Source organism: Pongo pygmaeus, chromosome 11 (assembly GCF_028885625.2).
Source record: "Pongo pygmaeus isolate AG05252 chromosome 11, NHGRI_mPonPyg2-v2.0_pri, whole genome shotgun sequence".
NCBI classification, from domain to species: Eukaryota; Metazoa; Chordata; class Mammalia; order Primates; family Hominidae; genus Pongo; species Pongo pygmaeus.
The window spans coordinates 108804243-108829847 of record NC_072384.2 but is presented as its reverse complement, the minus strand read 5'-3'; the positions used below and the strand labels follow the sequence as shown (position 1 = coordinate 108829847).

The following is a 25605-nucleotide window of genomic DNA, read 5'->3' as shown; positions in this document are numbered from 1 at the left end:
CCTTGGAACCAATCATAACATCTTAGTAGTTCCCTCATTAATTAATGAGGTTAAAATATCTAGAGAAATGAAATTAAACCAAAATGAGGTATCATCTCACACCAGTTAGAATGGCTACTACTAAAAAGTCAAGAAATAACAGATGCTGGTGAGGTTAGAGAGAAAAGGGAACCCTTGTACGCTGATGGTGGGAGTGTAAATTAGTTCAACCACTGTGGAAAGCAGTATGGCGATTCCTCAAAGAGCTAAAAGAAGAACTACCATTCAACCCAGCAATCCCATTACTGGGCATATATCCAGAGGAATATAAAGCATTCTACCGTAAAGACACATGTATGCAAATATTCATCACAGCACTGTTCACAATAGCAAAGACATGGAATCAATCTCAATGCCCATCAATGACAGATGGAATAAAGAAAATGTGGTACATGTATACCATGGAAAATTATGCAACCACAAAAAAAAAAAAAAAAACAAGATCATCAAGATCATGTCTTTTGCAGGAACATGGATGGAGCTGGAGGCTATCATCCTTAGCAAACTAACACAGGAACAGAAAACCAAATACCACATGTTCTCACTTATAAGTGGAAGCTAAATGATAAGAATTTGTGCAGACAAAGAAGGAAACAACAGACACTGGGGTCTACTTGAAGGGGGAAGGTAGGAGGAGGGAGAAGAGCAGAAAAGATAACTATTGGGTACTGGGCTTAATACCTGGGTGATGTAACATTATGTACAACAAACCTCTGTGACACATGTTTATCTATGGAACAAACTTTCACATGTACCCCCAAACCTAAAATAAAAATTTTTTAAAAAATCTTTGACAGGTGCTCATTTTCTATTTGTATAAGATCTATTTCTATTTCTATTTGTATAAGATCCATAAGCTTATCTTAATTTTTAAAAGTTTGTTTTTAACAGTACTTAATTTAAAAATTATATAATTTGCCTATTTTTTATATTTGGTGCTTCCCTTCCACCCTAACTTGAGTTTAAGTTCTACATGGGCAGAGATCACTGTTGTTTTTCTGTTCTGATGTATTGCAAGTCCTAAAACAGTATGTAGGTAGTCAATAAATATCTATTGGATTGAATCGACATCAATTGAATTCAAATTAAGTTTTACTCATGCTCACCCAATCTGGTTTGTACTAGTAAAGATCTTACACTGGGATAAATAGCACAGAAATGATAAGAAACTAGTACCACTTGGCACTTTAATATAACACTTGAAACAGTCTTTTTTAACTAAAGACACATAAATGAAAGTCTTAAGTTTCTTTCTCTTTTCATGAAACCCAATATTGATTGTGGCAATGGTAAATAATATAAAGAAATTTGTGGGATATAATGATAATTTTTTAATTCTAGATAATAAACTTATCACGAAGTTACTTTTTATTAATGAGCAAGCTATAGATAATAAAATACCACTTTGACTTTTCCTTAAGGGTAAAACATTTTCAGCACACACTAAGAACTACATTTTTTTAAAGTTTAACTTTTACATATAGGCAATATGTTCTCATTTTAAAAATCAAACTATATAAAAAGACAACCATTGAGATGTCTCAGTCCTCCCCATGCTCCTGTCTGCCTCTGCCCCTACCCGCCTCCTTACAGATAACATCTTTTATTACCTTATTGTGTATGCTTCCCATGTTTCTTTATGCATATGCAAACAAATACAAAGGTTATATTCTTACTTTCCTCTATCATACAAAAATGTCATGTATGCACTATTCTGCAATTTGCTTTTTCCTTTTAAAAGCGTATTTTTTATTTCTTTGCATATCTGTACCAATAGAGCTCAGCAGCTCCGCATTCCACTGGGAGAATATACCACAGCCAAATCAACCAGAACCCTACACTAAAGTGTAATTCTGGTCCAACCAAAATGAAATGCACATATTCAATGGTCTTGAAGTTTGAATAACATGGAAATTTAAGACACAAAAATCTTACACTTGCATGTTATTGAATATTTTCTGGCATTATTTACATGTATCTGTTTTTCACATTATTTAATCAGACAAGAAAGATAAAAGACAATGTTACTGAGTTATGCAGAATCACACTACCCTAAAAAAGCTTTCTACCATAAGGAAGGTGGCATATATCATGTGACTGTAAATTGAACATTGATTCACTTAGCCAAGATCTAAGCTACCAGGCTTTCGGATTCCATAAATTTTCTTTTCAGTTTTTGACATTTGATAATATCTTCACAGTCTTCCTTCTTTGCTTTAATGGCATTTCACCATGGTGTCTCCTAACACATTGGGATTCAATTATACAATTCAGGCTCTATAAAATGCTTGCATTTGGAAGTAGGTCAAAACCAGCTACCTCTAAAAACATGAAACACTTGTCTTTGATGGTTTTCAGTGTCAACGTTTCAAATTTGCCCTGTGATATAGGAAAGAAAACTGAGATTTCAAACTTTTTAAAGAAAATGGTGTTAATGCTTGTTTTTAGTTAATTCTTCAATGTTCCCATTCACACTTTCTTTGTTAACATGTCCCAGAAAGTACTCTCTGTTCAAATTTTTTTAAATAAACTTTAACCTTCTAGGAAATGCAGTTCTGGATGGTGAAGCATGAGATACAAAGGTCTGACTAGAAAGTGGAACTTCCTACAGTCAGGGTTGAAAACAGGTGTGTTGTTCTGCCTGAGGGATCCAGAGAATTGAATTGGCTGAGTACTACCTTCTCTCCACAACTTACAATCAGTAAGAGTAGAAGAAGCGAGAGAAGCTGACCCCAAAAGTTATTGGTTTCTTCTCTCATTGGCATCTCTTATCTCCTTCGAATGAGGCAAAGAGAAGATAATAAGATTACCTTGTAAGGTGTTTTTGCTTTTGTAAGTAAAAAGAAAGAGAACAAAATTGCTCACTTTTTAATTTAATTTGCCCAACCTACTCGATTATCTTAGCTGACCTTAGTAAAATAACACTTTTTTTTTTTTTTTTGGGACAGTCTCCCTCTGTCACCTAGGCTGGAGTGCAGTGGCGTGATCTTGGCTCACTGTAGCCTCTGCTTCCCCAATTCAAGTGATTCTCCTGCCTCAACCTCCCAAGTATTTGGAATTACAGGCATGCACCACCACACCCAGCTAATTTTTTTTGCATTTTTAGTAGAGATGGAGTTTCACCATGTTGCCATGCTGGTCTTGAACCCCTGGCCTCAAAGAGATCAGCCTGCTTTGGCCTCCCAAAGCACTGGGATTACAGGCATTAGCCACCTTGCCCAGCCCAAATAACACCTAATAGAATTTTAAATCTGAAAGAGACTTCTTTTGTATATCAATAGAGTTTAAGGTATCTTTTAAAACTGGATCTGACATGCTTATCTCTAAATAGCCAAGATGCAGAGAAAATCAGAGGTTTCGCTTTGAAAGGCCAGATTAGAAAACAGTGAGTCTCAAATGTGAGACATGAATATGAACCCCATTCATCCTTTGAAGATATTTAAAATCTGCTCTCTCTCCAGAGTGTTGTCACATGGCACTATATAGGTCAGATAACACCCAAGAAAACCCACAAAAACTTTATCTATAGAAAAGCTGAATTTTATGTGAAGTTGAATCAGGCAATTTTGAAATCATCTCAGATAAGTGGCAACACAGTTTATGTTTATAGGCAAAATTAAATATAAAATGACCCTTCATCCAATTATCCCAGAATTGGGCACCGTAGAATTCAAGATTTTACCCTGATAAGTTAGGAAGAAAGTGAAATATTTTGCACAGTGGTCACATGATGTAATTAATTGAATGAATGAGTCAAAATTCTGCTTCAGTCTAGTGGTGAGCTTTGAGAAGGTGTCATGATATCTCTGGATCACATTTTCCTTATCTCTAATATGGGATGATTGAACCAGAAAATGCCTTAAGTCCTATCATCTCTAAAATCCTGAATCTAGGTCATATAGTTACACATCTCAGAATATGATCATGATAGCATTAATTAGTACCTCTTTACTGATGCAACTTCCCTCCCATGTAAATCAAATAGCAGGTATTGCAAGTTTTCTTTGAGATTTCCAATCTCACTGTGTATATATAGCAATAATGATGTCAATTAGATAACATTAACCCTCAATTGTTAACAAATTCAAATAGCATAAAGGGATCAAAGTAAGGAAAAATGCAAAGCCAACAAGTTTTAGAACTGAGGGAAGCTGATGAATGGGGAGCTTTGAAGCAAGTAGGAGGAAGGCTGCACCTAAAGACAATGACTCTGTACAGTTCTAATTTTCAGGAACAGTGAGTGACAGGTTCTTTATAGAGTTTAGGTATTCACAGTATGTGATTTTTTTTTCAGTGCATAGCAGACAAAATAATTCCTGAAGGAAATATCTAGTAACTCAAAACAATATATTGGCTTAAATAAAGAAAAGTTCCCAGGAGATAACAAAAACTGCTATCACAAAGCGTACACAATCTGTGGATATTAAACTGTTCTCTATTAACATAAAAGAATGTTTGGCATTACTGCATATATAGGTTAAAGCTGCCTCTCTTTAAATTACCTTTTCTTTATCATAAGTGTGTTAATCTGCTTGACGTGTGATAGCAAAATACCACAGGCTGGTGCCATAGCAAAATACCACAGGCTGGATGGCTTAAACAATAGACATTTATTTTCTCAGTCTGGAGACTAGAAGTTCAAGATCAGGGTGCCAGCATGCTCCTTTTCTGGTGATACCTCTCTTCTTGGCTTGTAAGTAGCCTCCATCTCGCTGTGTGCTCACATGACCTCTTCTTTGTGTGCACAGAGAGAGAAGGAGAGCCAGCCTCTCTGGCATCTCTTCTTATAAGGACACTAATCCTTTCATAACAAGGCTCCACTCTCATGACCTCCTTAACCCTAATTAGGTCCTTATAGACCCTATCTCCAAATAGAGTCACATTGGGGGTTAGGGCTTTAACATGTGAATTTTGGGAGACATAATTCAGTCCTTAGCAATAAGCTTGACCATGAGAGCAAAGCGCAGTTACCTGAATGCTTTTCTACTTTTTCCTTGTCTTTCTCATCATTATTTAAATAGAAATAATACCAAAAAAAAAGCATTTTTTCATGTTCATTCATCATACAGCCCCTCAAGAGAAACACAGACAACTGGGGGGCTCTGGCCAAAGTCCATTTGAGCCAACTGAAAGCCTCTACCAGGCAGCCTCCCTGTAGTCAAACCCGGAGGCACTTGGGTCAGATGGAAGTAAAGGGCGACTTACAAGCTATCAGACACTTATAAGAAAGGATAGGAGATGGGCAGTCAAGATATTTTTCAATTTATATATAATGATCAGGCCTTAAAAGTTACTGGTTCTTTACCCACAATGAAGGTAACATTTATTGGTTGTCTAAAATTTGGAGTTTGCAAAGCCCTTTCATAACGGCCTCTCATCTAATTCTCAGATCTGTCCCCTACAAACTCCCAGCATTAGTCATGGCCAAGAATATTATTCTCATCTTACGGATGGAAGACTGAGGCTGAGAATAACTGCTGCAAGTCATGAATGGAAGAAAAACCATATCTCCTTATAACTCACAACTTGCATTAACTCAAACTTTATCATTGCTCAATAGATACTGAGCAAAGAGAGAAAAAATGGTCAGCCGAATCCACAAGAATTGATCAGCATGCATTGAAGAGTTATCTACTGTAAAACAGGGAATTTCATTTATGCCCATTTGGAATCGATGGTTTGTTGGAAAAATGAGACAATTAAACTTGCACATTTAGAGAAATAAGATGATAGATAAGAAAGGAATAATTGTATAATATGCATACTAAATGCTGCAGGAATTTGATAAGGAAGATTTATATGGTGGAATAGTAGATTTCAAACACACTAACAAGGTAGAGCATTTGTAGTTATGGTTTTCACCATGAAATGCAGATATATTTAATTTTATCATTTAATACATGAAATGCAGATATATTTAATTTTATCATGTGAATGAGAAAAACATATGCCAGGAGACAACACTGCATGTATACATGCAATACAAATACACAGGCATGAGCTCATATGTCAACAAAAGATGGGAATTGTTGAAAAGTTCATGGTAGGTGATAACCTATTTCTGATTTAGAGAACAGAAAGAACTAGAAGTTTTACCTCTCTGAGGTAAAAAGACAAAAGGCTAGACATAGTGAAGATAAGAGAAAAACTGTCTAGTGTACGCTGGACATTTTCCACAGTGTACTCTTGATTACCAGATGTGTTAAATCAACTGAAGAGTGAGAAGCTATCAGTGATACTGTAAAAAGAATCCCTCTTCAACTCTACTCCTCCACATATAATAAAAATTCCACTTATCTCAATAGAAACATCTCATCTGCCTATAAGTATTTTCTGAATGCCTCTAGAGCCTGAATATCTGAGATCAAAGTACTTTCCTACCATTCATGGCTGTGCAACCTTGGGCACAACTTCTCTGACCTCAGTTTCATAGAGTTGATAATGAGTTTTAATTTACTTAATATTTGCAAAATTATGAAGTACCTGGAATGTGGTCAGCACTCAGAAATGCCAGCAACTGTTTTCATTATTACTTTCCTCCAACATCGGGTATTATTACCCGATGTTCTGGTAATTATCTTTACAAAATGCAAATTTGCTGTCATTATCACTGAACGAACACCAAACATCCTAATCTGGCCTATGAGGGTCTATAAGGCCTCCATCCCTCATCTTTTCTACAGCCTAATTTATAAGCTCTAGCTTCAGCCGAATCAGGGTTCCATTGACTTGACAGGATAAAAATCAAAATATTATAAGCTAGGATTAATGGAAGGATGAGTTTGGCTTTCTAATGAAATAACAATATACAAAAATGCTATTTTTTAATTCTTTAGACATTACCTGTGAATACAAATTAATGAAGCAAAAGAATAATACTTGTTAACAAGTATTTAGCACTTACTACCAGTATATTCCAAACTTTGCATTAGGTATTTTACATACATTATCTCATTTATTCTTACAAGAACAACTCTGTAAAGAGTAGTATTCATTTTAACTGCTTTGACAGCTGAGAAAACGGAGGCTCAGAGAGGTTAGGTTGTACATCTGCTGTTCCAGAACCAAGAAGTAGCAGAGCAAGCCTATAAGACACCTGTACCTGAGCTCCGTATCAGCACACTCCCATTTAGTGCCAGGTACTATTCTAAGTGTTCACAATAATGTATTAATGTCATTTATATATTATTATCTCCGCTTTATACATGAGAAACTGATACACAAAGAGATCATGTGTTTTGGGTTCGTTGGTACCTAACCTAGCAAAGCAGTTAAATCAAGATTTGAACTCAGGTCTGTCAAAACATAAAGAAAGGATTGTTTACTATTTAATGCAAATGTACCCTTTACACTTAAATAGTTATTTAAATGTATTAGATGTACCATGATACATTAAAATGTATCCTTAAAATGATCCATTTTAAAAGATTTACAGCATTGTTGCCCTGTACTTTAAAATGATACATTAAATTAGCTCCATGCTACCTGGAAGAACTTAATGACTCACAGTTAGAGATAAATTCCACTTCTAATGTGTGTTTATTATTTTAAAATATTTAATTCTGCTATAGAAGATATGATAACAAATGGGATGGATGAAACCCACAGTTTGCATTAAATATAGATAAGGATGAGTTAGTAGACCACACGTGTGTTAAACACAGGTACTAAAGACACATGAGGCAACTGGGCTCTAAACATTCATAATATACTAAATATACAAGAGCCACAAACAATCCCTGATACGCAGGAAGTTCTTAATATTTTTGAGGGCATCTTCAGCCACTGATTGATGGAACTCCTTCCCACATGTCCTTTTCCCAAGGGCCACAAATAAAATCCAGAACTTCTCTGCAGGCTAATTCGGAAGCTACAACTGTGGCCAGTGTACTTGCCCCTCCATCTCTATGAGGGAGTATGTGTCACTGGCCCAGGGCACCAGATTCTGTCTGTAGTTCCCCTTCGTGCCACCTTATCCCAGGTCCTCATAACCACACCAACCTCAGGAAAAGTTGATGTGGCAGAGACAGAGAGAGAGTATGAACGCTGCCTATCCTAGGAATCAGGTAGTGTGGTTCTTCATCCTGCTTGCACTAAATCCTAAGTGGATTCTCTTATCCATCTCTCCACTTGCTTCTCACACTATATTTCAAATTTATTTCATAATCTATGGAGGTCAGGCACCTTCATCTAGTCTGCGAGTGTTTCTGCTCTATGACCTTTACTTCCTTTACATTCTTCTGATCAGGTACTTCCCGAATGCTGTTCTATACAATATTTATTAATGGTGGTTGAGTTGGCATTATGTTTTAGATGATAATTATATCAAATATCATACACGGCACTATGTCTTCATGGAATTGCTTTTCTCATCTTCTTAGAGAATCTTATGGATAAGACTAGCATAGAGACTACAAAATAGACAGTTTGCTGGTAATGTGTTGGAAGCTACCAATGCATCAAGGTAATTTTCCTTGTGGCATCCCTAAAGAGCAATGGCATCAAGAACAGTAGCGAGTGTGAATTCTGAGCAGGAAGCCTGAGTCTTAAGAACATCTGAGGTTCTCTCTTTTCCTCTGCCTTTTCACTCACCTCGCATCAGCCAGGGTTGCTCGTGCCACAGCCCATGCTGCAACAAATGCTGCTGGAAACCCTGCAATCAGAAAATGATTCAGAGACTAGATTTATTTTAAGATTAAGGGGTTTTTTTTCCTCAAATTCACCATACATAAGAATATACTATTAGCAGTTCAGAGAGAAAAATAGACATGAAAATTTCTGATATGTGAACAAGAAAAGTCCACTTAATTTTTAATCATGTCAGTTTGAGAAATTAGCAAGAATATTGATGTTATTTGTTCCTCTAGTCTGAAGATAAAAACTGGCCTAATTTTCATTTGAGGGGTGTAGGGAAAAGTCATATTTGGAGAAGAGTGAAGTTCCTAGGGTTGGAAGTAAGCAATGGTTGGCATTTGACTTTGACTCTTGTCATGCTGACCATCATATGCTCTCAAAGAGTGAAGCAACAACAGGGACTCCTGAAAAGCTGAGGGATGCTGTTGTTTTAAAAACTTAGAATTTTTTCATCCTAAAAGTGGAAGGCATACAGAGGCAAGTTATAAAAATCAGGAAGTTTTAACCAGTTTAGTCTCTTCTTTTAGTTCATATTGGCACAAGACAGAAGCATTTTCATGCATTAATAGAAAAGGGTGACCACTATATTCGTCTGACGATTTGAGCGTGAGATATTTGTCCTTCGTAAGTGCTAAACACCTTCCGGGCTTGCAACATCAAATCCATTATACCGACTTTCTTTTGCCCCCCAGTAAAAGTTCACTGTCCAGCTCATGTTGTATTTGATTAAACTCTGACATCACACACACAAAAAAAATCATGAACCGTAACTTTTATGGAATACTGCAGTAGGGGACTGAAAGACTTAAGAGATGACTTTTCATTATGTGGCCTTTATGAAAGAGGTTTAAATAAAGGATATACAGAAACCATAAGGAAAACATTTTAGAATCTAGGAAGCACCTTACAAAAGGGGAAAACAAAATTTTGGTTTAGCCAAGAACATTTTTTATCAAGCATAATTTTAAATTCTTTACCCTTAAAAAAATTTGTAATTTTTTTATATTCTTTCTTAGCAACAAAGTGAACAAAGAAATAGGCTTAGAAAAAGAAAATTTTCAGAAAAAGATGAAAATGATGATATGCACAATAATGTCTTTGGTCTCCTTGGTGACCATATAACTTAAGTTCAGCCTGCCTATATCACTACTGAATTTTATGATTCTGTATTCCAATTTTATTTCTTGTTTCTATAGTATTCTTTTTTTAATCTGCTCAAATTCTGTGTTCTAGGAATTTTTTGTCAAAATAGACCTACCTAATTCTGGTTATTTCTTAGGTTCAGTTTGCATATTCTGTCTATCTATCTATATATCTATCTATCACATTTCTCTATTAATCATTTATTAAGTATCTATTTATGTGTCAAAGATTGTTCTAAATGATATAAATAATGAACAAATAAACAATATCCCCGTTTTCTAAAACTTACATTCTGGAGAAACAGTCAAAATTAACAAAGCAACTTCAGTTGCTTTTGGTTATGAATTGGTGCTATGAAGAATAAATAAAAGTGATACTATGTACTGGGGAGGGGACAGCTGCTTCTGGTAGGATGATTAGATATAAATCCACCACACAGCCTGGCATAGATCCTACCATATGGCCTGACATAGATCCCTCAGCTGTTCTATCTTGATTGTCTTCAAAAAGTGTCTGCCTGTCTTTCATCAATTTTCACATTTTATCATTCCTCTATCTGCATCTTCTGCTTCCTTTACATTCTTCTGATCAGGTACTTCCCGAATGCTGTTCTATACAATATTTATTAATGGTGGTTGAGTTGGCATTATGTTTTAGATGATAATTATATCAAATATCATACACGGCACTATGTCTTCATGGAATTGCTTTTCTCATCTTCTTAGAGAATCTTATGGATAAGACTAGCATAGAGACTACCATGGAAGAATAAAGAACAGAAAACTACTTTGGGATCCTTTAAGGATTTTTGATCACCAGTCTTAATATGAATTGTTACATAATTTAGAACACAGAAATAAAGGCAAAAATACTTGACACGTAAATGTTGTTTTAAATTTAAATGTTAAATTAAGTAAATTTAATATAAATTTAAATGTTATCCAATATGTGCATTTACTGAAAGTTGAGTTATTTTCTTTTTTTTTTTTTTTTTTGAGATGGATTCTTGCTCTGTCACCCAGGCTGGAGTGCAGTGGCGTGATCCCAGCTCACGGCAAGCTCCGCCTCCCGGGTTCACACCATTCTCCTGCCTCAGCCTCCCCAGCAGCTGGTACTAGAGGCGCACACTGCCACACCTGGCTAATTTTCTTGTATTTTCAGTAGAAATGGGGTTTCACCACGTTAGCCAGGATGGCCTCGATCTCCTGACCTAGTGATCCACCTGCCTCGGCCTCCCAAAGTGGAGTTATTTTCATAAGACATGTCAATACAAAATAAATAAGTTTTGTGAAGACAAAACTTTAAATTAACTTTAAAATAACTATAAATTAAAAATGTTGAATATGATACATATGATCACAACAAGAAAACGAACAAACAAAATAACCTAAAGTGTCAGAGTGCATGCATCTTGTGTGGGAGACTTTAACACATGTCTCTGTGTTTAAACACTTACTGCCAAGTGGATGATCAAAAATTGTTTGCTGGAGTAAGATATTTTACAAAGGGAATAAAATGGGAGTGTGGGACCATCTCCTGAGTATTTTCAGGGAACATATTATTTGAAAATACTCTACGTAAGATGGTATTACTAGGATAGGTGCTTTTATATGATGATATGTACATACTGGTGTTTCACCTGACAGTTGAAAATTAAGGATGGCTGCTAATATAGAAGTAAATTACCATATTTAGTAACAATAAAAAACAAGAGATACCTTTTACATACAGAATTAAAATAGAGGAAAATGTGTAGTTGAAATAAAATGGAACTAAGAATAAAGCACCTTATTTATGGGAAAACTGAGATAAGGATGGGGAAAATAACAATGTGCTTGGTTGAAAGAAAAGAAAGTTATCACTAGTGTTCACCTTTATTCTCTATACATCTTGTTTCATAATAAAAAAATGTAAAAACAGTTATTTTAAATATTTGTCCTTAATTTAGTAAAGGTCATATATGACACCTATTCTTCTTCAGATTGTCATTTCCTTTCCTTCCAATGTATTTATTTATTTATTTAATTTTTTTTTTTTCCTTTGAGATAGAGTCTTGCTCTGCCACCCAGGCTAGAGTGCAGTGGTGCGATCTTGGCTCACTGCCAGCTCCACCTCCTGGGTTCACGCCATTCTCCTGCCTCAGCCTCCTGAGTAGCTGGGACTACAGGCGCCCGCTACCACATCCAGGTAATTTTTTGTATTTTTAGTAGATACACGGTTTCACCGTGTTAGCCAGGATGGTCTCAATCTCGTGACCTCGTGATCCGCCCGCCTCGGCCTCCCAAAGTGCTGGGATTACAGGCGTGAGCCACCGCGCCCAGCCTCCTTCCAATTTATTTTTAAGAATCATCACAATCAGATTGCGCACGGTTGCTCACACCTGTAATCCCAGCACTTTGAGAGGCTGAGGCAGGAGGATTGCTTGAGGCCAGGGGTTCAAGACCAGCCTGGGCAACATAACAAGACCACATCTCTAACAAATAATAAGAAATAAAATAATAAAACATTTAAAAAGAAAAGGATCATCACAATCAATATAAGTGTAACTCCACACATTACTACGATGTGACTAACAGAGTTCTGAGAATTTATCTAGCTGAAAAGAGCTTAAAGTTATAAACATTTGGGTCCAAATGCGTAACAAAGGAATTTAAGCAAGTTCTCTGCTCTAATGAAGCCAGTAAATCACATCATTGGAAGTAAGTATAAAATTGGACTCACTCTCAATTATTCTAGCAAAGTATCCTGCAAAGCATATATAATGTTTTTGATCATTTAGGAAATGAATTTGGAAAAATGAGTCAGATATATAAATAATGTTTTTAAATCAGTCTCTCAGTGTTGAGATAAGAGAAAGACAATCCATAAATCAAACAGGTTTTGATATGTACTTCATTCAATGATAGCTGTGTTTTAGGAGCAGAGAGAGAATCTTAAAAGAATACTACTATTATTTTCATTATATATGCCCTAGACTAGAGTATATTTTTAAAGAATGGAACTGCAAAGAGAGAGTCAGAAGACAGACTAGCTGTAGAACCATAATTCCATAAAGAATACTTATTACTCTTTTGACTTGTGGCTAATGAAGTGAGCAAAATATGGCATGTAAAATGCTTTCACAGACAGTTTTCATGAAAAGTCGACTGGTTTTCATGTGTGTTCTCAAACTATTTCATGAAATGAAGTTTTCTATTGTAGTTGTCATTTCTATGCCTAAACTTTTGTGGACAAATTAATAAAAGCTGTAAAGGAAGGTAAGAAACCATACTCGCATAGAAGCTCACTAGCACCTTAGCTTTTCTTTACATTCTCTTTTTCATAGAAAGATTTATGTTTTCTGAGATTCAGTGGGACAAACTCCTAACTGTAAGGAGAGATAGACTGAGTGATAAAGCCCAAATAAAGAGTTAATAAGGAGGCTTGCACCAGGTAGCTATCAAGACATAAATAAAGAGAAAAAAAGAGTTTATTAAGAATGTGAGCAATGATGAAGAAATTTGAAAAATAAAATATAACCCAAATAAACAAATGTCTACATTCATTATTGAATTTTCTATCAACACCTTTTCCAACTCCTAATAATTATGTGGGTTCACAGATATAATTTTGATTTGAAGAAAGGCAAACTACCACAAATTGTCAAGAAAATTTCCAAAGGATCCTAAAAAAGCAAAATATTATCTTTTTTATTTTCAGTAACTGCTAGTCAAAGATAAGAAAGAGCCTTAAAACAGATGAGCTGTCTACAGAAATACAACTCTAATTGTGATTATTTCATAATAAATAAGTTTAACAGTAAATTGATTGTCTTCTTAAAGGTTATTAATTAACTAGCAGAAAGTTCAGCATTCTTTACTTCACATTTCAGTTGTTAAGAAAAAAAGTTAAGGCAAAACAGGCAAAGGCATATTCTTATTTTGGAGGGGAAAAAAACCTTCAAATTTAGTCGTGAGCTACTTAGTGAATTTTTTTCCTATGCTGAGCACCTCCTAATTTGAATATTAAAATAGCAATTGAGATCTGCAACTGTTAATCTCCAACCTCTTCTCAATTTTCACCACATATGAGTTTTAATTTCCCTTAATTTTTAACAAGCAAACAATTTCTTTTCTCCATGTCATGTTGAGTCAGTGTCTAATCCAGTAATCCCCCTTGTACTGCTAAATCATTTTTGAAATGAGAACTGAATACTTTTTTAATTACTTATGCCAAAAGTAATTTGAATAATTTCCTTCTAAAACACATGGTAAGTCCACATAATTAGTTTGTAATTTGTATTTGTTAAATACAGTCAGGATGGTCCTGCAAATTCATTTCTGGCATTCTCATCATATGACCTAGAAATACAAACCAAAAATATATCATTATAGCTTAGAAATTCAAAAATAAAAAATTTTAAGATGAAATTATTGATAAAGCAGAATACTGACATTTAGTTGTACATGTGTATGGCTTACAATGAGTTCTCTTATATTTCCTCCAAAGAATCCTCTCAAGAATCTGGCCTAAGAACACTAGCCACAAATAACTTCAAAAGTTCGTCACCACTGGGAGAATTATAGACTGGATCTTAATTATTTTTGTCTAAGAATAGAACAATAAAAGAAAGGGAGATAAAAAATAAGAATGGGAGGGATTGTTTCAGGAAAATGGCTGTAGGGATGCTAATGATGGCCATGACAGAATGTCATCAAATGCATCATCCAGTTTGAAGGGAACAGAGATATAAATGCCTTACCCCAGCCTATCAAGATGAAGCCCCACAGGTATTTGGTGTCCGAAAAGAAAGCCACAAATATGAGATTATGCAGGTAGAGACCTTCCACCAGGATCCAATAATAGTTTGTAGCCAGGAAGTAAATAAACATCACAACAGCAATCTTGCACCCAATCTATTACAAATAAACCAGAATTGCATCATATTATAACTCTTTGTTGTACTGGATGCCAACATTAGACCACTAAAAAACAAGTCTTCAGTTTCTTTTTCAGGCTAATATGTCTCCTTTACACAGTACAGTCAAAACTGTTGAGAGGCCAAAACAGTTATTTTAATGCATCATTTTTCAAGACTGTGAACTCGATTCTATTTTTAAAATAAGTTTTTTCTTTAAGAAGTTACCAAAAAAAATCACCTTTTCTCAATTATTTCACTTTATAAAAATAATACACGACCATCACAGAAAATTAGGAACATATAGAAAAGCATAAAGAAGAAAATGTTACCCATATTTCTAGCTTGAATTTATTTTATTTTGGTCTTTTCATGCAGCTATTGCTGCAAAACAAGCTGTCCCCAAAGTTAGTGACTTACAACAATAAACATTTAACGTATCTTATAAATCTGTGGATGGGCTGGGTAGTTCGGCTAATCTGGGCTAGGCTTGTCTCAGCTAGGCTCACTCATTAGAGGTCTACTCTCAACTGGTACACTGTTGCTTCCACTTCCTTCTGTTGGGGAAAGCAAGCCACAGTGCCAGCCCAGAATCAGAATCAGCAGGGACTATAAAGTCACAGGGCTAAGGCACAGATCCAGACAGGGTATTAATTCACACCATCAAGACAATCCACTATACCTAATTTCAGATATATTGCTTCAACAATCTAATTGAGTGAATTATTGGATCAATCTATTTACTACCACCAGGACATTCAAGAGCAGAATCAAGTAACATAAAATTTTATATTGGAACAAGTCTTTGAGTATCCAATAAAGGGACTAAATATCATGGGCTTTTAAATTGCAAGCTTCTGGTTTTGCTGATGGGTTTTTCACTTTCAAAAGTGGTGAGCCCCATGACAGTTGCTGTGGTGCCTACACCAAATACCATTCCAATCTTGTGCGTTTTGCAGTTTCCATTCCAGAATATTCTTGAGGAAAAAACCCAAGAACTTTTAATAAAATGATTGATTAGACATGAAAGGACAGAATTGAGGGAGAAAACATCACTATACAAATTGATAATCCATTTTAGTTAGTTCAGAGATAAGTAAAAGCAAGTTAACATGTTTAGTGGACTGTAAAATTGTACTTATTTGTAGTGTTATATAAATTAAATAATGAGAGAAAATGGTGAAAACACTTACATACTGTGATTTGTCCACAGAAGGTGCTTCAATGGAATTTTGTGGGTCATCCTGCATTATTAGGGACTCCAGCTCCTTTGCTCCTATGTGAGCATGGACTACTCTGTCTTTGACAAAGATGCTTGTAGCTCTCAGCATGAAAGACACAAATAAGTGCATGTGGATATAGTTTCTAGTGCAATGCAACCGTCTATGGAGAGAAATATTCAGTATTTAAATTTGGATAAAATTAAAAATGGGGGAAACACCCAGGGCAACTGCTGCCACCACCAACCAGCCTGCTCCCCTCCAGCAGGGACTGGTTTGAGACTCCACACAAATTCCAAAATCTGCAGATACTCAAGTCCTTTATATGATATAGTGCAGTATTTGCACATAACCTATGCACATCATCTTGTTACTTTAAATCATCCTTAGATTACTTATAATACCAAACACAATGTGAATGCTATGTAAGTAGATGTTATACTGTATTGTTTAGAGAAAAATAACCCAAAAAATAAGTATGTAAATGTTCAGTACGAACACAACCAAACTTTTTTTTCTGAGTATTTTCCATCCACAGTCTGTTGAATCTGGGGATGTGAAATCCCAGTATATGAAGGGCCAACTGAATTGGTGCTCAAAGTTTTGTAATGATTTAGATTAAGTTGAATGGAATTGGACACATGTTAAAGTGGATAAAAAATAAACCATAGCAAAAGCAATAAATACTGTTTATTTATGTGCTGATATCCAATAATTTGGGAGATTATTTAAGATGAATTTTTGTCCAATAGCACCAAAATCACTTGGGAACTCATTCAATTCGATGCTGTCTCACTTTGCAACAAATATACTACAATACATACTCATTGGCTTAAAGGTTTCATACTACTTTGATACTTTAAGTTTTTAAACAAAGAACCCTGAATTTGTCATGAAAAATTAATTGTCAAATAACATAATAACATTAGGCTGAATTCAAAAACTTGCATTTGAGGAAAACATTTGGAAAATATTGTGAGACCGCTATGTCTTCTCTGGATAGGAAAGAGAATGTGTCCCTTCATGGAGAAAGTGATGGGCATCACTCACCTGAAGTAACCAATGATGAGAATAGCCACAGCCAAGGAACCAAAAGAGATGGAGTAGCCAACAGTATACATTACATAGAGGCGTTCAAAGAATTCTTGCTGCAAGGGAAGAGATGCTCATGTATGATATGGGACTATTTTACCAATAAACTGGCAAAGAAATAGTATGTCATTTTTGGAATCTTATTTCTAATTCTCTTTAACTTTTTGAGCTGTAATTTGCATGCAATAAAATGTAGAGATCTGGAGTGAGCATTTTGATAGGTTTGGACAAACCAAGTTCATTTGTGCCCCTTGCTAGTCAAAAAAAACACCCGCTATCCACCCCCAGGAAATCACTGTTCCAATATCCGTCACCACAAATTAGCTTTCTCTGTTCACATACTTCATATACTTCTTGACTATTCTTAGACTTCTTAGGATTACATGTTACAGTACATACTTTTTTATCAATATACTGTTTTTTATATTCATCGATACTGTTACATGTATAAATGGTTCATTCCTTTTCGATTATTTTATTTTAAAATAATTATAGATTCAAAAGAAGTAGAAAATAGTGTAAGAAAAGCCCCAGGTTCCCTTCACCCAGTATTCTCCAAAGCTTACATCTTACGTAATTTTACTAAAATATAAAAACCAGAAGTTTAATATTGATGTAACATGCATATTTATAGTTCTATGTCATTTGATCATATGTACATTTTTGTAACCATTGCTGTAATCAAGTACAGAACGATTTCACCAGCACAAAGTTCTCCTTGTTCTGTCCCTTATGGTGACACCTCCTTCTCTCCACCATGCCAAACACCTGGCAACCATTAATCTGTTTTCCGTCTCTATAATTTTGTCATTTCATAAATGTCATATAAGTAGAATTATACAGTATGGGATCTTTTAAGATTGGACAATGGTGTAGAAATGTGATTGGATAAAAAGGATGTAATCTAATACTAATAGACTAAATAGGGAAACTCAACAAGGGTTTTCCATGTTTCAATCAGGCTAATCCAATGAAGCCTCCATAAAAGGTCCAAGAAAATGGGATATACAGAGCTGCTAGACAGCTGAATTTACGGAGGCTTGCAGGAAGGTGAACAAGAATTCATCCATTTACCAGAAAGGTGAAACACCCCAACTCCACCGAAACAGAAGCTCCTGCACTTCAGGCTCTTCCAGACTTCACCCTATATGTCTCTTCACCTGGCTGTTTATTTGTATCCTTTAAAATATCCTTTCTAATAATATATAGTAAATGTAAGTGTTTCTTTGAGTTTTGTGAGCTGCTCTAGCAAATTAATCGAGCCTAAAGAGGGGTTCGTGGGAACCCCAACTTGAAGGTGGTTAGTCAGAAGTTCCAGGGGCCTGGTCTTGCGATTGGCTGCTGCCTTGCGCTCAGTGGGAACTATGCATCTCTAGGGGATTTGTCTCAGCTTCCCTGCCCTTCTCCTGGCCTGTGGGCTGCATCAGTCATGCAGTTAGCGAGGGCCCACGTGCCTCAAGGGATGCCTCTCAGCTCCTCTGTCCTGACCCATACCTTCAGCCAACTGCTGCCTTTCACTCTGTGAGAGCCCTGTGCACATCTCAAGGAATTTCTCTGAGCCCTCTGCCTGCCCCAGCCTTTGGCATACTTCTCCCATGCACTCGGTGAAGACGTCACAGCAAAGAATTGCCTGGTGGATTATAGCTCACTAAGACTTAGGGTTCCTTGGGATTCTAAGCCTTTATGCCAGCCCTTGTGTGCTATTGGTATAAAACCTTGTCTCTTCTCTTTGTCCCCTTCAGTAGCCTGTTTTCTCCCCTTCTACTGTGGTCCTAGGGATACATGCAGACATGGGTCTCTTCTCTCATAGGAAGGGCTTGCCCATTTCTGGAATTTAGTTCATTTAGATTTCTTTGCATCCTCAACTCATTTTTACAAATTATTAATACTTGGAACCAACCCAAATGTCCAACAATGATAGACTGGATTAAGAAAATGTGGCACGTATACACCATGGAATACTATGCAGCCATAAAAAATGATGAGTTCATGTCCTTTGTAGGGACATGGATGAAATTGGAAATCATCATTCTCAGTAAACTATCGCAAGAACAAAAAACCAAACACCGCGTATTCTCACTTATAGGTGGGAATTGATCAATGAGAACACATGGACACAGGAAGGGGAACATCACACTCTGGGGACTGTTGTGGGGTGGGGGGAGGGGGGAGGGATAGCTTTAGGAGATACACCTAATGCTAAATGACGAGTTAATGGGTGCAGCACACCAGCATGGCACATGTATACATAGGTAACTAACCTGCACGTTGTGCACATGTACCCTAAAACTTAAAGTAAAATAATAATAATAAAATAAAATAAAATAATTTTGCATCTAAACCAACTTATTGTTGCAACTGCCTACAATCTGACTGGAAGCAGGAAGACTTTGCCTCTTGTTTCTTTCAAAAAAAAATTTACTACTTATTATTTTCTCTTAATAAAATAGTAAAACTTCTCATGGAAAATATTTGAATAACGTGTAAAACATAAAAGAGAGGAGAAAAAAATCTTACAAATTCTAACCAATCAGAAAGAAACACTGTTAGTACTTCATGTACTTCACATATTCCTTGAAGTTGTTATTGTTATTATTTTAAGAGATGGCATCTCCCTATGTTGCCCAGGCTGATCTTGAACTCCCGCCCCAGCCTCCCAAGTAGCTGCAACTACAGACACAGGCCACCATGCCCAGCTAGTACTTCATCAATTTCATTTCATTCGATTTCTGTGAAGCATTGCCTATTATTTTAAGCATCTGCATTTTCAATTTATATACAAGTTTATTCCTGAATTTTTTGTGTGACAAAATAACTGCCCAAGGCTGCAAACTCTTTATAAAATTTATATGCATATATTTGCGCTTATTTAACCAGTTCTTCATTAGAAATTTAAACTCGTTGAAACATTCATTATAATAATTATTTGTTCAATGAACATTTTTTTCCATTCAGTTCCCTCATTCTAAATCCTTATGCTCGATTTTAGAAGTAAATTTATAAGATCAAAAAATATTATTCCTCTGAAGTTTTTAAATAAATACTGCTAAATGGCTTTCCAAAAGTACATGTAGCCTTTGCATAGGAGATGTATTATATGGTAGTTTCTACGGTATGCTACTGTTTTAAATATCACACTCTAAAAAATTTAATAATCTTGTGACTTATCACTAGAATTCCTTCCCTTTTTTTAACTAAAATAATTACCTCATTTTGCCAAGCCAATTATATAAAAATTTAGAGAAAAAAAATAGTGCTCAAAAATATCTTAGTCTTGTTTTCCTGATAAAAATGTGGCATTTATTCTAAATGTACACTTTTTTAGTTTTTTGCTTTTCCTTCCTTATAAAAAAATTTTATTAACTATTGATAATTTATATCTCACAAATAAGTAATATCGTTTTGCCCTACAGTATGTCAAAACTTCAGGAGATATCTAGTTTTCTTATTAGACATATTTTGTTTTTTTGGGTTTTTCCAAATTACTACTTAAAGGTTGCAAACAATAGAAAACATTCTTTGTGTTTTTAATTAAGGAGATTAAATTATACTAACACAATTCTTCAAATTTTCTATTAACTTTTAAATCATTTTACATAAACTAGTATATATATTGAGTACATCAACCATCTTTAGTTATTTTTATTCTTAAAATACACAGTAATCACAGAAAATGGTTATAAGATTACAGTTCAGTATAAATAAAACCATGATTTAATTTCATGGTCATTAACAGCTCTGAAAGGTTTGCATTTCTCATCATGTAATGCAAAAATGAAGACAATCACAGAGTACGCTAAGTATCAGTGAATGTTTATTTCTATCAATGAGACTGAAATTCTTTCGAAGCATTTTAGCTTAACTGAATGTTGATGCTAGTTCCATTGTAGAGTACCTAACAATTTCCTCACATTGACTTATTTTATCTAAGAAGCTTTTCAACAATTAAACAGACAACTGAAAGTCTTTCTGCCAATTCCTAAAGAACTAATTAAGGTAGAAATTAAGACAGGAAGTTCTATTAATGCAAAATCAAACAAAGAAACCAACTCACTACTTCTCTTGCTGCTGTTCTCCCGCCCTACCTCCCCAAAACATCACCAGACATAAAGAAATATGCCAAAAATTCGAAGAGGTTATGTATGATGGACTATTCTCAGGGTTTTCATAAAGCTAATTTATCACATTAACTCTTAGCATCATATGCATATATCATCATGCATTTTTACTCACGAGGCCTAAGTGATATAAATTTAAACACGACTTTTAAACCAACTTTTATAACTTAAAAGTAACTCTCTAGAATATCCCAAAGTTTACATATGATTTCTATATTGGAAACAGCACTGAAGTGAAATTAGGACATAAGGGCTCTACTTTAAACCCTCTTGCCACCGAGTTATGTCACTTTGACCAACACCTAATCTCTGGTTCTCAGTTGACTCACATCTCTGAAATTAATATATTGTGCTAGAAGATTTATATGATGCCCCTTGCTCCCCTTTAATCCTAAAACTCTAATCTTTTATACGATAATGAGATCATCTATTGGTAAATCTTATGAGGTGGAAAATACATCTCTAAAATGCAAAGGTCCTTCTGGAATATACAGATGAGATGTAGCCATTCATAGGTAACTAAGAAGAAATCATGAATCATGTTACTAACTACCTATTGGGACTTTTATTCATAATATAGCATAATATAATGCAATGTAAACAATGTAATCTAACATCATAAACATAACACACACACAGGTATAAGTATGGATGTATGTATCTCAGCCAGGTAGCTCTAGGCTATAGAAAATACCAGAATGATTGATATGCATCTGAAAAGATTGCAACATTGCTTTTATCTTTTATGATCCTTTTGTCGTGGAATAAGAGGGTTTTTATATATAATGGCTGGCAATTGAGAATTGCATTAAAACATTATTCTGCTTTCCCTTACGAATTCACAAATAGAAAAATTCCGTTACCTTTCCTATGCTGATATCTGGCTGCAAAAAGCGAAGGCAGTCTGAATAATTGGCCCATGTTTTATTTAAACTGTGCATAAAATCCCATGTTCCATTGGGGTTACAGTGTCGGAAAGCAACTCCTGTAAAGACATGAAAGATGCTGAGATCGCTCAGTTCCCTTAGAATCTATTACCAAGAAAATGGACAAGTAAATGTTTGTTTTAAATTAATCATTTCAGAAAAATTCAATACCTTTATGGTTGAAGTCATAAATATAAGGAGGGCATGGAACAGCCAGTATTTTCCCCACTGTTCCTCTGGGCCAACAAATGAGTCCATCCCATTCAGGGAAACAATTACCTTCTAATGAGAAAAAAAAATTAAAGCAAATAAACAAAGAAAAACGTAGTTGGAACCAGAGAACAAATGCATTCAAAAAACAAAATTTTAGGTCATTGTAGCAAAATTAAAACAAATTAGTAGTTTTTGAAACTAGATAGAATAGATATGATGCAAATGTCCCAAAACTCATCTGTGTGACTTCATCAAAGGCTCATTCATAGGAACATTTGCTTTGCATACATCAAAAATATTCAAATTATTCCAGCATACTAGTTATGGTAGCTATAGCAATTAATTTATAAGAAACATTGGAAATCATTGTGAACCACTTCTGTGGTAAAGGTTTTCTGACCACCATAGCTGTAACTACATTTTTACACTAGATTCTTGAAAACTGTTTTTAAAGATCATAACACCTGAAGCAGCGCACTTCACTGGCAAGCCCCAAGACTCAGGTTTATCTTTTTACCAGTACTTTTCCTTGAGTCTAACATTCATCTCAAACAACATTCTCATGAACTCCACTCTTCTCAAGATGAATCCAGAACTTCATCACTTCTCACAACATCTACTGCCACCACGATAGTCCACGCTACTTCATCTCCAACCTGAATGAGTGCAACAGTCTATGACCGGCCCTCCTGATTCCAACATTTCTTTCTGCAGGACAGTTCTCTGGGTGGCATTGGATGAACCCAATTCTCTCTGCCCCTTTTTCTTGTAGTTCTCAAGAATAACTATAGAATGTGCTGGGAATGCAACATGCTGAGATAAGGGGTGAGGAACTGCCTGGAACAGTCCAGACTCAGTTCCAAGCCCTCCCAGAAACAGGATGTCTCCAGACATTAGCCCAGTGCACTCTGTGTTCCCTGAGGTATATAACCAGGGTTGGGCTGTTTTATGGGGTCCCTCTGCTGTGGTGCACGCAGGTCATGAGCAGTTGAGATTCCATCCAGCCCATGCAGCTTTCCCGAACTGTGGGGCACCAGTTCCCAATGACTCCTAGGCTTCTGTTGTTCCTTGCTGCCTACCTGTGAGTAATAAACCTGTTTCATATAACTCATGCGCTGGGTATTCTGCCTCACTGGACTCAGACAAGCTGGTAACTAGTGCACAGTAAACCTGCTTCACACTTTCTTTCCTTTATTTTTGACACAATAGCCCCAAATCCTCCAACAGCTCCCCATCTCAAAACATAAGTTTTTATAATGCCTGAAGTGCCTATAGGGTCTGCCCTCTCACCCAGACAGACTTATTCCCTTACCTCCTTCATATTTTCACTCAAATGTCAACTTCTGAGTAAACACGCTTATCTAAAATTGCATCCCAAAATCTTCCTTATACCTTTTCTGGCTGTATTTTTCACCAGAGTTCTCATCACCTTCCAATGTTGGGTGTTATTTTATTATTATATTCCTAAGTCACAGGATTTAAGAAACTTGAGATTTTTGCCTGTTTTGTCTCAAGCTTTAGCCACATTCCGGGAATGCACCTGGCACTTGGTGGAGGATTAACAAATACTCAGTGTCAATTCTCTGTGCTCTTGCAGGACTCCTTTCAATTAGTGATGAACTGAACTTCCAAGAAGACAGCCTGTCAGCCAAATTATACCCCAGCTTCTCAAAAAGAGATACCTTCAATGACTGCTGTATTAGTTTTCCATTGCTACTGTAACAGATTACCACAAACTTCACAGCTTAAAACAACAGAAATTTGTTTTTTCACTATTTCTGTAGGTCAATAGTCTGCTAGACTCAGCTGTTTCTCTCCTGGTAGACCTGTGAAGCCAAAATCAAGGGCTGGGCAGGGCTGCATTCCTCTCTGGAGGCTCTGAGGGAGGATCTGTCTCCTTGTTCATTTGGGTGGTTGGGAGAATTCAGCTCCTTGCAGACATAGAACCAAGGTCCCCATTTCCTTGCTGTTAGCTGTCAGCTGAGAGCTGTTCCCAACTTCCAGAAGCTGCTTGCTCTCCTTGGCTCATGGCCCCCTTCTACCATCTTCAAAGTCAGCAAGGCAGGTTGAGTCCTTCTCACATGTTTAATCTCTCCCCCTCTCTCATTTACTGCTTCAACTCTGATTCTTTTGCCTTCCTCTTCCACTTTAAAGGGCCCATATGATCACATGGAACCCACTCAGACAATCCAGAATAAGCTCCCTCATTTTAAGGACCATAACCTTAATTCCATCTGCAAAGTCTCTTCTGCCATGTGACACAGCATACACAGGCACAACAGCAGGTATTAGGGCATGGACATCCTTGGAGGGCCATCATTCTGCCACCACAAGTACTACCCATTATAGCTCTCTCAATTTTTTAGTTACCAGTTACACTAACTGTGCTGAGGATTTTTGTTCTAGCTAATGTTCATTTTGTCAAGTTGTTTGCTTAGTTTTGAACAGTCAGCATAACAGAACCTTACAGAAACACTGATCTCTACAGAAAAATAAATTCAGTTATGAACCTGAAATTAACTTCTTAGCATCCACCATATCACACAGAAACAAATACTTGATTTGCTTTGTGCATTGCCGAGGCAATAAGAAAAGAAAATGTCTTTCCAAAAACATTTTTCTTAGAAAAAGCCTTGCTTTGCTCACATAATAAAAGCCTGAGCTTTACATATCACAGGCAAGGCAGGAGCCCATCCCACTGGCTCCTGCTTCTGGTGCACAGCTCCACCTGCCTCTCTTTCCACCATTATCTGCTTTGTTGTTTGTATGTTTTCCTTTTCATTTATACAGAATGTAATGACTCCACCTCTCCCAACAACTTTGCCCTCAACAGTATATCTTGATATCTTTCAATTCACCTATTCATTAACAAGTCACATGTCTTTATATACCTGAACTGTCCAGTCGACATGTGCCCAGTATCTATTGTGTAATTACATAAATTGGACCTGGACACACATTCTTATTTCTCAGTAACCAGATATCCCTCCAAAATGTATGCTGCAATGTCATGTGCTATTTTCTAGCAAAAGCCAATGGCCAGCTTATTCTATAATTATATAGTTTTAAAACTGCTATGGAAATTTTTTTTCCTCATGCTCTAAAAGGGACGGTTTTCTCATTCCTTACAAGATACCGCCTCACACATGCTGCCCAATTTTTAGAAAACTGACACGCTCCCAAAATATTTCTGTAGATCATGCTTATTTTTTTGGTTGCTCTTTGACAAAAAGAATAGTAAATGTTCACAAAAGGTTGAAAAAATTGAAGAAGCCATGAATCTCACATAGAAAATAGAGATTTTTTTTTTTTTTTTTTTTTTT

General features: G+C 35.9%; 1 protein-coding gene across 5 annotated transcripts in view; it reads right to left on the bottom strand.

Moving 5' to 3' along the window:
* PTH2R (parathyroid hormone 2 receptor) overlaps positions 1–25605 on the bottom strand; it is a 90219-nt gene that overhangs the window by 33113 nt on the left and 31501 nt on the right. For all 5 annotated transcript variants that reach the window (XM_054478418.1, XM_054478420.1, XM_054478421.1 and 2 more), the window contains exons 3-8: positions 22241–22351; positions 22007–22128; positions 16984–17081; positions 15907–16096; positions 14558–14711; positions 8632–8692 (exon numbers count right to left, since the gene is read on the bottom strand). In XM_054478418.1, coding sequence (XP_054334393.1) covers positions 8632–8692; positions 14558–14711; positions 15907–16096; positions 16984–17081; positions 22007–22128; positions 22241–22351 — 736 coding nt within the window. The remainder of the gene's footprint in view (positions 1–8631; positions 8693–14557; positions 14712–15906; positions 16097–16983; positions 17082–22006; positions 22129–22240; positions 22352–25605) is intronic.